The sequence below is a fragment of the Lithobates pipiens genome, unplaced genomic scaffold (genome assembly GCF_037356315.1).
Source record: "Lithobates pipiens isolate NorthernLeopardFrog02 unplaced genomic scaffold, aLitPip1_a1.2 Scaffold_16, whole genome shotgun sequence".
NCBI lineage: Eukaryota > Metazoa > Chordata > Amphibia > Anura > Ranidae > Lithobates > Lithobates pipiens.
The window spans coordinates 34,069,149-34,084,133 of record NW_027507748.1 but is presented as its reverse complement, the minus strand read 5'-3'; the positions used below and the strand labels follow the sequence as shown (position 1 = coordinate 34,084,133).

Genomic DNA, 14,985 nt, shown 5'->3' with positions numbered 1-14,985 from the left:
ACATCTTCACTATTTGAAATTTTTTAATCATTGGCTTAGATAAAAAAAAAAAAACAGTAGACAGTGGTTTCATTCACAACAGTCATGTAGATGGTACAAAACATTCATCTACTTAAAAAAATGATTAAGACAGTAGAATGTATTCAGCAGTATATTTTCCAGTTACACTCGAAAAAATGACAATTGCTCTATTCAGGAAAGAAGACCGGTATTCAGGGGCGGACTGACCATTCGGCCACTCGGACACTGCCCGAGGGCCCCGTGCCACTAGGGGGCCCCATCAGCATTGCCAGCCTCAGTAAAACCAGGGACAGTATGTAAAAATCTGTGTTTTTTTTTTTTTTTTTTTTACATCTGTCTCTGAATTGTCCCTTACCGACATCCTTTTGGTCTAAAATTCCTGAGATTATAGCTGCCCCACCTCTCCAGTACCTTCTCAGCCAATAGAAACATGTCTGTGTATACTGTGTGATTGTATACTGTGTGTGTTTGTGTATACTGTGGGACCCCGTAATCTCTGATTGCCTGGGGGCCCCATAATCTCCTATTGCCCGTGGGCCCCATAATCTCCTATTGCCCAGGGGCCCATTGGGGTGGCAGTCCGCCCCTGCCGGTATTCAAATCAAAAATGTATAGCGAGCCAGAAATTAGGAAAGTGGGGCTTGGATACACTTTCATTTAATATATATTTTGATTAATGAGTTTTGCACATTTTACAGCTTTCTGATTGCTTCTTTGATTATTGTATCCCTAAACACATGGATTTTGAAATTCACCATGGATTGCATATAGAGGTATTTGTTAAAAACATATCGGATACCAATGATATCATTGAAACGAAAGAGCTAACAGCAATGCCTGAAGGTAATTTTTATTTAAAGTGATCTGTGATTTATCTGTATCATGGGTATACGGCGGGTATTATTATTATTATTATTATTATTATCCTGGATTTATATGGCGCCAACAATTTATGCAGCGTTTTACAATATAAAAAGGAGACAATACAGTTACAATACAATAAAATACAGGAGGATTAATAGGCCCTGCTCAGAAGGGCTTACAATCTAAAAGGGTGGGGCAGGTGGTAGAAAAGGTTATAAGGTGGGGAATGAGCTGATTGAAGTGGTAGAAGATTAGTTGGAGACGAGGACTTCCCTGAAGAGATGAGTTTTCAGGGATCGCCTGAAGGTAGCCAGACAAGGGGATAGCCGGACCAGTGGAGGTTGTGAGTTCCAGAGGATGGGAGAGGCTCTGGAGAAAACCTGGAGAAATTCCTGGGTATAATTTTTCTAGGTAGAACTGTTTCTAAAAGGCGCTATTGACATGAAATTTTCATCACGTGTCGGTAAGTTGTATGTCTAATAAAATGGAATGACACAGGGAAAAGGTATTGGACACGCTATCTGAAATGTATTTAATACTGCGCTCAAAATCCTTCGTTGGTGATGACGGCTTCAAGACGCCTCCTGTATGGAGAAACTAGTCGCATGCGTTGCTCAGGTGTGACTTTGGCCCATTCTTCCACACAAACAGTCTTCAAATCTTGAAGGCTTCGTGGGCCTCTTCTAGGAACTCCAATCTTTAGTTCTGTCCATAGATGTTTCTATTGAATTCAAGTCAGGTGATGGCTTTGTGTTTGGGATCAGGGCCGGCGCTACCACTAGGCGGACTAGGCAACCGCCTTGGGCGCACTGCCGCCTAGGGCGCCCGGCCGCTGGTTATTTTATTCCTGTCTGGCTGCACTGTCCTTGCTGCAACTACTACTGTGCCAGTGCCATGTCAAGCAACAGCGCCATCTGCCCTCCCGCCCCACCCCGCTCTGGCTTTCCAGTAATCCTCTCTTCTGTTATAGTATCACCTTGCCGATCCGCCCCTCCTCCTCCGATCCGCCCCCCCTCCTCCGATCCACCCCCCCCTCCTCCGATCCACTCTCTGTCAGTCTGTCTGTGACTATGTCACATTAGCCATGATGATGATGATGACACGCAGCAGCTGATGAATCATCACAGACCATCTGACTAACAGAGAGTGGAGGGGGGGGCGGACGGCTGCTGTGCCTGTGTTACTGTTGTCATGAGTATGTCACAGATCATTGGACTAACAGAGAGTGGAGGGGAGGGGGGGTGGACGGCTGCTGTGCCTGTGTGTTATCATGAGTATGTCACAGATCATCGGACTGACAGAGAGTGGAGGGGAGGGGGGGGGGAGTCGTCATGATGATAACACACAGGCACAGCAGCCGCCCCCCCTCCCCCCCCCCTCCATTCTCTGTCAGTCCGACGGTCTGTGACATTACTCATGATGATAACACAGGCACAGCAGCAGCAGCCGTCCCCCCCCCTCGCCTTCAGTCCTCTGTGACATGATAACACGTGTCATTTGATAGCACAGCACCCCTGGCCCCGCCCCCACGCTCTCCTGGAATAGAGGATGGATGGAGGATGGATGTAGCATGCATCATCATGGGATACAGCAGGGCGACGTCGGCATGGCGCTTGAAGGCCACTCTCTGAGCTTGGGGTCAGGTGTGCACAGCCTGGGCTAGCTGGAACAGGAAGAGAAGAGGCACCACTCCACACGAGGCAGGTACACAGGCTGGCAAATACAGTTGGTGCCAGCAACAGGTTACTGGTGTGACCATGAGGTAAGCAAAAAACTGTTGCTTTCTCTCTATTAGGCCCCTTTCACACTGGGGCGGTTTTCAGGTGCTACAGCGCTAAAAATAGCGCCTGTATAGTGCCTGAAAAAAACGGCCCCTTTCACTCCAGTGTGAAATCCGGAGGGTTTTCACACTGGAGCGGTGCGCTAGCAGGACGGTAAAAAAAGTCCTGCTAGCCGCATATTTGGAGCAGTGAAACCGCTCCTACCTATTGAAATCAATGGGGGAGCACGGCTATACCGCGGGTAAAGCGCCGCTGCAGCGGCACTTTGCGGGCGGTTTTAACCCTTTTTCGGCCGTTAAACGCAGACCGCCGCTAAAACAACGGTAAATCGCTGCTAAAAATAGCAGCGCTTTGCCGCCGACACCCGCACCGCCCCAGTGTGAAAGGGGCCTTAATGAGAATAAAATTATGTGAATGTGATGACCATGACATTTAATTTTAAAATGTGAGTGTATATATATCTATTATGTTGAATGATCTGCCAAATGTCCCCCCAAGTCTGTAATTTATGGGCACTGGTGAGGCGGAATTGTTGAGCGCTGGTGAAGCGGTATTCTGGGGGTGGAGTCAGGGGCGGGGCCAATGGGGGCGGCAAAATGAGGTTTCGCCTAGGGTGCCAAAAATCCTTGCACCAGCCCTGTTTGGGATCGTTGTCTTCCTGAATTGTCCACCCTCATTTCATCTTCACCATCCTGGTAGATGGCAGCAGATTTTTATCAAGAATGTCTTGGTACATTTTTCCATCCATCCTTCTTTCAATGATATGAAGTTTGCCAGTACCGTATTCTGAAAAACAGGCCCGCACCATGATGTTCTCACCTCCAAACTTCACTGTTGGTATGGGGGTGTTTTTGGGGTGAAGTGCCATTTGACCTCCAAACCGTTCCATTTTGGTCACATCTGACCAGACTATATACTCCCAGTATTTCACAGGCTTGGCTAAATGTTGAGCAGCCATCTTTAAACGAGCTTCAACAACCTTTCTTCTTCAGCAATGGGGTCTTGCATGGTGAGCGTGCATGCAGTCCATGGCGGGTGAGTTCAATACTTATTGTTTTCTTTGAAACAATTGTAGCTGCTAATTCCAGGTCTTTCTGAAGCTCTCCACAAGTGGTCCTTGGCTCTTGGACAACCTTTTCTCTTCAAAAATGTGGTCTTGCATGGTGAGCGTGCGTACAGGCCATGGCGGTTGAGTTCAATACTTATTGTTTTCTTTAAAACAATTGTAGCTGCTAATTCCAGGTCTTTCTGAAGCTCTCCACAAGTGGTCCTTGGCTCTTGGACAACCTTTTTTCTTCATCAATGGGGTCTTGCGCGGTGAGCGTGCATTGAGTTCATGGCGAGTGAGTGCGCTATTTATTGTTTTCTTTGAAACAATTGTAGCTGCTAATTCCAGGTCTTTCTGAAGCTCTCCACAAGTGTTCCTTGGCTCTTGGACAACTCTTCTGATAATTCTTTTCACTTCTCTATAATAAATCTTTCAGAGCACCTGGTCTTGGCCGGTTTATGGTAAAATTACATTCTTTCCACTTCCGGATTACATCAGTGCCTGACCTTATAAATGCACTTCTGGAAGAATAGTCAAACATTCCCATAGACACACTCCTAAACCTTGTTTACCTTAACAGCACCTTTGGACTTTCAAGGAGCATAAATCACACATAAAAAACAAAAAAATATGTTTTTATTTAATTATTTAATTTAAAATACTGTCACCAGTGAAACACAGTGTCATCCTATGACTGGTGTGATCAGGAATACTGATTGGTGACATTATGTAAACACATTTTTTACACCGTGATTGCTTGTTACATTGATGATCACTGAAACAACAATCGTTTGAACTGTCATGAATGGCTTTCAGTCATGACTCAGTGTTTACTATTGTGATGCTGTGATTGGCCCACAGCTATCACATGGTACAGGGTGCTGTGACTGGCTTAGGTACCATGTGATCACTGGTGACCAATCACTGATCAATCACACTAGTAAACAATAATGTCATGAATGGATTCCATTCATGACTCTGGTTTACTACATGTGATGTGATCACAGAGCATTCACGTGGTATCTGGGCCACTCGCAGTAGCCTAATACCGGGCACCGCCCCAGGGGAGGCACGCAGTATGTGCACCTCGACATATGGAAACCACTCACCAGCAGTAAATGTACTGCTGGCAGTTGGAAAGTGGTTTTAACAACCAGCAAAGCCACTGGTCCCATTTACTTTTCTTGGCTGGCTGAAACCCCCTCAAAAGCAAATGGGTGGAAATAGTTTCCCAACTAATAGAAAGACTAACCACAAAAAAAAGATGGAAGTCAGAAGAGGGAAGGCCCTTTGAAGGACATTTCTTCACGTTTCTAAGAAACCATACTATTTGTTTTAGATGTTGTGCATTCACAGAGCACGTCACCAGAGACTGCAAGACTACAGCTTAGCGGTCAGAATGCGAAAGTGACACGCATGTGTCATTTTTACATTGAGATAAGTAGATATTCGCCAGCACACCAAGGATCATCAATGTCATCCAAATGGTTTTTATTCAAGAAAGATCACATCACAAGATAGTATAGTGCAATAGTGATGGACGAACTTCCGACGGGACGTTTCGCGAACGCAAACCGCGAACGCGGCCGATAGTTTGCGAACCGGAAAGTTTGCGACGGGCCCCATTGACTTCAATGGGAGGCGAACTTCGCAAACCTATAGGTCAAATTTGCAGCCACAAAATAATTATTAGCTGGGCAAACATAGTCCCACCACATGGCCAATGACATAACACATGTATGAGGTGAATCTGGGATCGACAACTACAAGCATTCTTTTTTTATATGGGAAATTGTTGTGACAATTCAGGACTGTGGAGCGCATGAAGGCAATGGAGGAGAGGGAAGGTCAGGGACCAGGGTAGGCAAAGAAGAGAGTGCAGGAGATGATCACCAGCAGCGTGACATACAGCAATGACACCTGCACCGTGATAGAGTCATCTGACAACAGCACCGTGATAGAGGGCACTGACATCAGCAGCGTGACATAAAGCATTAACACCAGCACCGTGACATACAGCATTGACAGCAACACTGTGATAGAGAGCACTGACATCAGCAGCGTGACATAAATCACTCACACCAGCACCGTGATATACAGCACTGACAGCAGCACCGTGATAGAGAGCACTGACATCAGCAGCGTGACATTAAGCACTCACACCAGCACCGTGATATACAGCACTGACAGCAGCACCGTAAGCAGCCCCAGGAGGAAGTCAGCACAGCACAGGGATGGTGTGATCCCCTCATAATAAGAACCCCCAGGAGGAAGTCAGCACAGCACAGGGATGGTGTGATCCCCTCATAATAAGCAGGCCCAGGAGAAAATCAGCACAGCACAGGGATGGTGTGATCCCCTCATAATAAGAATCCCCAGGAGGAAGTCAGCACAGCACAGGGATGGTGTGATCCCCTCATAATAAGCAGGCCCAGGAGAAAATCAGCACAGCACAGGGATGGTGTGATTCCCTCATAATAAGAACACCCAGGAGTAAGTCAGAACAGCACAGGGATGGTGTGATCCCCTCATAATAAGCAGGCCCAGGAGAAAATCAGCACAGCACAGGGATGGTGTGATCCCCTCATAATAAGAACCCCCAGGAGTAAGTCAGCACAGCACAGGGATGGTGTGATCTCCTCATAATAAGCAGGACCAGGAGAAAATCAGCACAGCACAGGGATGGTGTGATCCCCTCATAATAAGCAGGCCCAGGAGTAAGTCAGCACAGCACAGGGATGGTGTGATCCCCTCATAATAAGCAGGCCCAGGAGAAAATCAGCACAGCCAGGGATGGTGTGATCCTCTCATAATAAGAATCCCCAGGAGTAAGTCAGCACAGCACAGGGATGGTGTGATCCCCTCATAATAAGCAGGCCCAGGAGAAAATCAGCACAGCCAGGGATGGTGTGATCCCCTCATAATAAGCAGGCCCAGGAGTAAGTCAGCACAGCACAGGGATGGTGTGATCCCCTCATAATAAGCAGGCCCAGGAGAAAATCAGCACAGCACAGGGATGGTGTGATCCCCTCATAATAAGAACCCCCAGGAGGAAGTCAGCACAGCACAGGGATGGTGTGATCTCCTCATAATAAGCAGGCCCAGGAGAAAATCAGCACAGCCAGGGATGGTGTGATCCCCTCATAATAAGCAGGCCCAGGAGAAAATCAGCACAGCCAGGGATGGTGTGATCCCCTCATAATAAGCAGGCCCAGGAGAAAATCAGCACAGCCAGGGATGGTGTGATCCCCTCATAATAAGCAGGCCCAGGAGTAAGTCAGCACAGCACAGGGATGGTGTGATCCCCTCATAATAAGAACCCCCAGGAGTAAGTCAGCACAGCACAGGGATGGTGTGATCCCCTCATAATAAGCAGGACCAGGAGAAAATCAGCACAGCACAGGGATGGTGTGATCCCCTCATAATAAGCAGGCCCAGGAGAAAATCAGCACAGCACAGGGATGGTGTGAGCCCCTCATAATAAGAACCCCCAGGAGTAAGTCAGCACAGCACAGGGATGGTGTGATCCCCTCATAATAAGCAGGCCCAGGAGAAAATCAGCACAGCACAGGGATGGTGTGATCCCCTCATAATAAGCAGGCCCAGGAGTAAGTCAGCACAGCACAGGGATGGTGTGATCCCCTCATAATAAGCAGGCCCAGGAGAAAATCAGCACAGCCAGGGATGGTGTGATCCCCTCATAATAAGAACCCCCAGCAGTAAGTCAGCACAGCACAGGGATGGTGTGATCCCCTCATAATAAGCAGGCCCAGGAGAAAATCAGCACAGCCAGGGATGGTGTGATCCCCTCATAATAAGCAGGCCCAGGAGTAAGTCAGCACAGCACAGGGATGGTGTGATCCCCTCATAATAAGCAGGCCCAGGAGAAAATCAGCACAGCACAGGGATGGTGTGATCCCCTCATAATAAGAACCCCCAGGAGTAAGTCAGCACAGCACAGGGATGGTGTGATCCCCTCATAATAAGCAGGCCCAGGAGAAAATCAGCACAGCACAGGGATGGTGTGATCCCCTCATAATAAGAACCCCCAGGAGGAAGTCAGCACAGCAGAGGGATGGTGTGATCCCCTCATAATAAGCAGGACCAGGAGAAAATCAGCACAGCACAGGGATGGTGCGATCCCCTCATAATAAGCAGGCCCAGGAGAAAATCAGCACAGCACAGGGATGGTGTGATCCCCTCACAATAAGCAGGCCCAGGAGAAAATCAGCACAGCCAGGGATGGTGTGATCCCCTCATAATAAGCAGGCCCAGGAGTAAGTCAGCACAGCACAGGGATGGTGTGATCCCCTCATAATAAGAACCCCCAGGAGTAAGTCAGCACAGCACAGGGATGGTGTGATCCCCTCATAATAAGCAGGACCAGGAGAAAATCAGCACAGCACAGGGATGGTGTGATCCCCTCATAATAAGCAGGCCCAGGAGAAAATCAGCACAGCACAGGGATGGTGTGATCCCCTCATAATAAGAACCCCCAGGAGTAAGTCAGCACAGCACAGGGATGGTTTGATCCCCTCATAATAAGCAGGACCAGGAGAAAATCAGCACAGCCAGGGATGGTGTGATCCCCTCATAATAAGAACCCCCAGCAGTAAGTCAGCACAGCACAGGGATGGTGTGATCCCCTCATAATAAGCAGGCCCAGGAGAAAATCAGCACAGCCAGGGATGGTGTGATCCCCTCATAATAAGCAGGCCCAGGAGTAAGTCAGCACAGCACAGGGATGGTGTGATCCCCTCATAATAAGCAGGCCCAGGAGAAAATCAGCACAGCACAGGGATGGTATGATTCCCTCATAATAAGAACCCCCAGGAGTAAGTCAGCACAGCACAGGGATGGTGTGATCCCCTCATAATAAGCAGGCCCAGGAGAAAATCAGCACAGCACAGGGATGGTGTGATCCCCTCATAATAAGAACCCCCAGGAGGAAGTCAGCACAGCAGAGGGATGGTGTGATCCCCTCATAATAAGCAGGACCAGGAGAAAATCAGCACAGCACAGGGATGGTGCGATCCCCTCATAATAAGCAGGCCCAGGAGAAAATCAGCACAGCACAGGGATGGTGTGATCCCCTCACAATAAGCAGGCCCAGGAGAAAATCAGCACAGCCAGGGATGGTGTGATCCCCTCATAATAAGCAGGCCCAGGAGTAAGTCAGCACAGCACAGGGATGGTGTGATCCCCTCATAATAAGAACCCCCAGGAGTAAGTCAGCACAGCACAGGGATGGTTTGATCCCCTCATAATAAGCAGGACCAGGAGAAAATCAGCACAGCCAGGGATGGTGTGATCCCCTCATAATAAGAACCCCCAGCAGTAAGTCAGCACAGCACAGGGATGGTGTGATCCCCTCATAATAAGCAGGCCCAGGAGAAAATCAGCACAGCCAGGGATGGTGTGATCCCCTCATAATAAGCAGGCCCAGGAGTAAGTCAGCACAGCACAGGGATGGTGTGATCCCCTCATAATAAGCAGGCCCAGGAGAAAATCAGCACAGCACAGGGATGGTATGATCCCCTCATAATAAGAACCCCCAGGAGTAAGTCAGCACAGCACAGGGATGGTGTGATCCCCTCATAATAAGCAGGCCCAGGAGAAAATCAGCACAGCACAGGGATGGTGTGATCCCCTCGTAATAAGAACCCCCAGGAGGAAGTCAGCACAGCAGAGGGATGGTGTGATCCCCTCATAATAAGCAGGACCAGGAGAAAATCAGCACAGCACAGGGATGGTGCGATCCCCTCATAATAAGCAGGCCCAGGAGAAAATCAGCACAGCACAGGGATGGTGTGATCCCCTCATAATAAGCAGGCCCAGGAGAAAATCAGCACAGCCAGGGATGGTGTGATCCCCTCATAATAAGCAGGACCAGGAGAAAATCAGCACAGCACAGGGATGGTGTGATCCCCTCATAATAAGAACCCCCAGGAGAAAGTCAGCACAGCACAGGGATGGTGTGATCCCCTCATAATAAGCAGGACCAGGAGAAAATCAGCACAGCACAGGGATGGTGCGATCCCCTCATAAGCAGCCCCAGTAGAAATATGACACCGCTCAACCTCTTCAAAGAGGAGGGTAGGGGCATATAGTACGGTGTGCTTTTTTGGGACAAGGAAGTGAGCCAAATGAAGAAAGAAGGTCTGTGTGCTTGATTTAAAAAACTGTTTATAGACATATACATGGTCTACTGGTCACATGTGTTGAATTCCTCCAAGATCCATGCCTCATTCATTTTTAGAAATGTGAGGTAGTTAACACTGTCGTGAGCTAGGCGAGTACGCTTATCGGTCACGATCCCCCCTGCTGCGCTGAACGTCCTTTCGGACAGGACACTGGATGAGGGGCAAGCCAACAGTTCGATTGCAAATTGGGCAAGCTCTGGCCAGAGGTCAAGCCTGCCCACCCAGTAGTCCAGGGGTTCATCACTCCTCAGAGCGTCTACATCGGCCGTTAACCCAATGTAGTCGGACACCTGACGGTCTAGACGTTCCCTGATGCTGGATCCGGATGACACCTGTCGATGGGTCGGCTGAAAGAATGACCTTGTATCCGAAGTCACCAACACATCTTCAAACCGGCCTCTTCCTCTTCTTGCAGGCGCTGTTGGATTGGTAACCGCAACTCCTTCTCTGAGAGTGGGAATTGCTCCTCTGCCAGCGCACGCAAAAGCAGAATGCAGCATTTCTCGAAGCAAGGCCTGGAAGTGCTGCATTCTGACAGCCCTCTGCGACGGCGGTAACATTTCCGCCATTTTGTGTTTGTACCGGGGGTCTAAGTACGTTGCCACCCAGTACTGGTCCTTGACCCTTATGCTTTTTATACGGGGTTCCCTATTAAAACACTGGAGCATGAAGGCCCCCATTTGCACTAAAGTGGAAGCGGTGTGGTGGCCTGGCTCCTGCTCATCATCCAGGATAATGTCGTCCTCTTCATTCTCCTCTCCCCATCCACGCACAACAGGGATCCCAGAAAGGTTTAAAGCATGCTCTTCTTGCTCCTCCTCATCCGCCCCGGCACCATCCTCCTCTGACTCCTCTTCAGACTCCTGTTGTTGACTTGTCTCAGATAGAGTAGCCCCCCCTGGGAATTCATCCAGCATTGCAACTTCCTCATCTTCCCGCTCCTGCTCCTCCACAGCTTAATCAATGACACGACGCAATGTACGCTCCATAAAGAAGGCATAAGGTACCATGTCACTGATGGCGCCATGGCTTGCGACTGATCAGTTTGATGATCTCCTCAAATGGCCGCAGAAGTCTGCATGCGTCGCGCATGAGCAGCCACTGGCGCGGTGAAAAAAACCCCAGCTCCCCAGAACCGTTTCTGCCGTAGAGTTCATACAGGTAGACGTTAACTGCACGTTTCTGCTGGAGCAGCCTATCAAGCATATAGAAGGTTGAGTTCCATCGCGTTGGGCAATCGCAAATAAGACGTCTGACCGGCAGATTGTGTCGCCGCTGAATGTCAGCAAGGCGAGCCATGGCCGTGTAAGATCTTCTGAAATGGGCCGAGATTTTCCTTGCCTGCCGCAAGATGTCCTGGACCCCAGGGTATTTGACAACGAATCGCTGCACGACCAAGTTTAAGACGTGTGCCATGCATGGCACGTGCGTGATTTTGCCCTGTTTCAATGCGCTAAGCAGATTGGCACCGTTGTCACACACCACTTTACCAACTGTCAAATTGAGCGGTGTTAGCCACTGATCTGCCTGTGAACGCAAAGCTGAAAGGAGTTTCGGGCCAGTGTGGCTCTTGGCTTCCAGGCACAATAGACGCAGCACGGCATGGCAATGTCTCACCTGGCATGTGGAATAGGTTCTGGGGAGCTTGGGCGGTGCAGCAGAAGAGACGCTAGCAGCGGAAAAGGAGGAGGCAGCTGAGGAGGAGAGGGAGGAGGATGGAGTAGGAGGAGGAGGAGAAGAAGAGTCAGGCCTGCATGCAATCCGTGGCGGTAAAACCAAATCTACACCGGTGCCACGGGTTACATGCTTGACGGCCGTCAGAAGGTTCACCCAGTGGGCAGTAAAAGTGATATACCTTCCCTGCCCGTGTTTGCTAGACCATGTGTCTGTGGTCAGATGTATCTTGGCACCAACACTGTGTGCCAGAGATACATTCACTTGCCGCTGAACATGGCCATATAGCTCTGGGATGCCCTTCTCTGAGAAATACTTCCTTCCTGGGACCTTCCATTGTGGTGTTCCAATGGCCACAAATTTGCGAAAGGCCTCCGAGTCCACCAGTTTATATGGCAGTAGTTGGCGGGCTATGAGTTCTGACAAGCCAGCCGTCAATCGTTGGGCAAGAGGGTTATCCGGCGTCATTATTTTTTTACGCTCGAACATTAGGCCCACGGAAGCCTGCCTTTTTGCAGAAAAATGTGAGCTTGGCGTGATGGAAGGTGGAGTGGAGGACAATTGTGAGGAGAGAGGAGAAGGAGAAGTAGAAGACGAGGCTGGACGGTGAGAGCCTGCAGTGTGGCTTTGTGTGTTCCATTGCTCCCACTCGGCTCGGTGATGGCTGCCCATGTGGCTTCTTAAGGCGGTCGTCCCTAGGTGAGTGTTGGGCTTACTGCGACTAATGTGTTGACTGCAAAGATTACAGATGGCAACGCTATTGTCAGCAGCGGACACGTTAAAAAAAGCCCACACTGCGGAGCCATGTGCCGGTGTCCTGGGAGCACCAGATGTGACCGTACATGGTCGATGACTCACTCCTGATACATTTGCAGCCTGCTATGTCCCTCCTGTGCAATGTAAGTTATTCTTGCTTCTCCTCCCTATTTGCTGGTCCATATCTCCCTCTGAACTCCCCTCCTCTTCCTCTCTTGTGGGCACCCACGTGACATCACTAGACACGTCATCATCAACGTCACCTTCCCCACCGCTATAAGTAGAGATCTCGGAGTAGGCAGCAACACCGGGGACCAACCTCCTCCTTGGGCTGATCTGTCGTCAGACTGCTGAGTAGCGGTTGTTGCTACCTCCTCTTCCTGATCCAATACCAAGAGTGGCTGCGCATCAGAAATGTCCTCTTGATATGGATCGGAAAATAATTCCTGTGACTCAAGCGGAAGGTATGTGGTGGTGGTAGTGGTGGTGTTGTTGGTGGTAGTGTCTTTGGGGGTGCACATAGCAGAGAGTGAAGAAGAGGGTGCAGATCGAGAGGATGAGGAGGGTGCAGAAGAGTAAGGCTGAGTGAGCCACTCAACCAAGTCTGGTGCGTCCTTTAAAGTAATTGAACGCACCTTCTGCAACTTCCCACTTTGGCTCAAGGCTGTTGCTCCTGCCCTACCCCTACCACCCCTGCGGAAGGGCCTGCCTCTTCCTCTGCCTGTCATTTTTTAAATGACCCTGTGACAAAACTCTTAGTCCCTATACCGGTGAAGGACTGCTGCAGTATAGGGCAGCGGTCAGCAGTGGTGCACCTCAACCCTATGTATTGTGGGCCGATACCAGTCCTTACAGAACAGCAGACTGTACCTCACTCAACCCTATGTACTGTAGCACCCTACACCAAGTTACCAGTCCTTATAAGGACCTTTGTGGACCACGTAGGTTGTGTGTGACTGATTAGCAGACTGTACGTCAGTCCCTATACTGCTGAAGGACTGCTGCAGTATAGGGCAGCGGTCAGCAGTGGTGCACCTCAACCCTATCTATTGTGGACCGATATCGGTCCTTACAGAACAGCAGACTGTACCTCACTCAACCCTATGTACTGTAGCACCCTTCACCAAGTTACCAGTCCTTATAAGGACCTTTGTGGACCAAGTAGGTTGTGTGTGACTGATTAGCAGACTGTACGTCAGTCCCTATACTGCTGAAGGACTGCTGCAGTATAGGGCAGCGGTCAGCAGTGGTGCATCTCAACCCTATCTATTGTGGACCGATACCAGTCCTTACAGAACGGCAGACTGTACCTCACTCAACCCTATGTACTGTAGCACCCTAGACAGACCAAGTTACCAGTCCTGATAAAGAGCTTTGTGGAACAAGTGAGTTGTGAATGATTAGCAGACTGCAGCAGAAGGGCAGCAGTCAAGTATAATATTCTTTCTATATTTGGAAGAAAGAATATTATACGTGTACAAGCCTATTACCATACCAGTCCTGAAAAGAACCTTTGTGGAACTAATAGTAACAGCTACTGTTTAAACTGACCCTCACTGCCTGACACACTGCTTCCTTCCTGTCCCTATACAAACTGGCAAAACAGAGGAGACTGGAATGATAACTGGTTACTCGAATAGCACTTTTGTGGACCTGATAGTAACAGCTAATGATGATGATGATGACTAATCTGGCTGTCCCTAAAATAGCAGCAGACACAGCGCTCTGTCCCTTTCTCTAAACTGACAAAAGACACTCAGGCTGCTGCAACAATCAGTAGCACAGCAAACCTATATACACCTAACACCTATACCAGTCCTGAAAATAACTTTTGTGTACCAAATAGCTAGCATTTTATCTGTCCCTGCTCCAAACAGCAACCTTTCCCTATAGTGACAGAAGAAAGAATGTAAAATGGCCGCCGGATCGGGTGTATTTATAAGTTAGGGGAAATGTCCATGTGTCCATGTGCTGTCATGTCTCAATTGGCTGTCCTGTACCCCATGATGGATGTGTCATCAGGTCAAAGTTCCTTTACACAGTAAAAACACGGAAGTGTCCGCCGGGCGAACGGTGCCAATAGTCCGCCGAACTGGCGGACCGCGAACAGCCGAAATTCGCCACGAAACGACCGCCGGGCGAACTGTTCGGCCATCCCTATAGTGCAACATTGAGCCGCACAGGATCCCTTGGTCAGGCATGCGAGGCTCCGAAACATTGCACTGTATTATCTTGTGATGTGATGTTTCTTGAATAAAAAACATTTGGACGAAATTGATAATCCTTGGTGTGCTGGCGAATACCTACTTATATCGCACAGGTTCCAGTATCCAGCTGGCGGGCCCTGGCAGTACATCAGTATTAGAGTGCAATAAAAAGGGGGCACTCTCAACTCTGTCACTACTCCTTAGAACAGGCTCTTTAATAGAAGCCCAAAGAATGGACAGCACTAGGGCACAATAAGGATTGTCCCAGTCCAGCAAGCAATGGCACTGGTGCACAAGGGAAAGTAACAGCAGAACAGTCACTAGGATCCTAGACTCAGGTCTGTACTCACAATTCCCTTGGATACTTGGATGCCTCCTTCCAATATCAACCAAACAATCACCCATGAACTCTTCAGATCAGGTTCCTAGTG

General features: G+C 49.1%; 1 protein-coding gene across 2 annotated transcripts in view; it reads left to right on the top strand.

Moving 5' to 3' along the window:
• LOC143981696 (granulocyte-macrophage colony-stimulating factor receptor subunit alpha-like) overlaps positions 1-14,985 on the top strand; it is a 116,916-nt gene that overhangs the window by 14,837 nt on the left and 87,094 nt on the right. For both annotated transcript variants that reach the window (XM_077479711.1, XM_077479710.1), the window contains exon 4: positions 720-864. In XM_077479711.1, the coding sequence (XP_077335837.1) occupies positions 720-864 (145 nt within the window). The remainder of the gene's footprint in view (positions 1-719; positions 865-14,985) is intronic.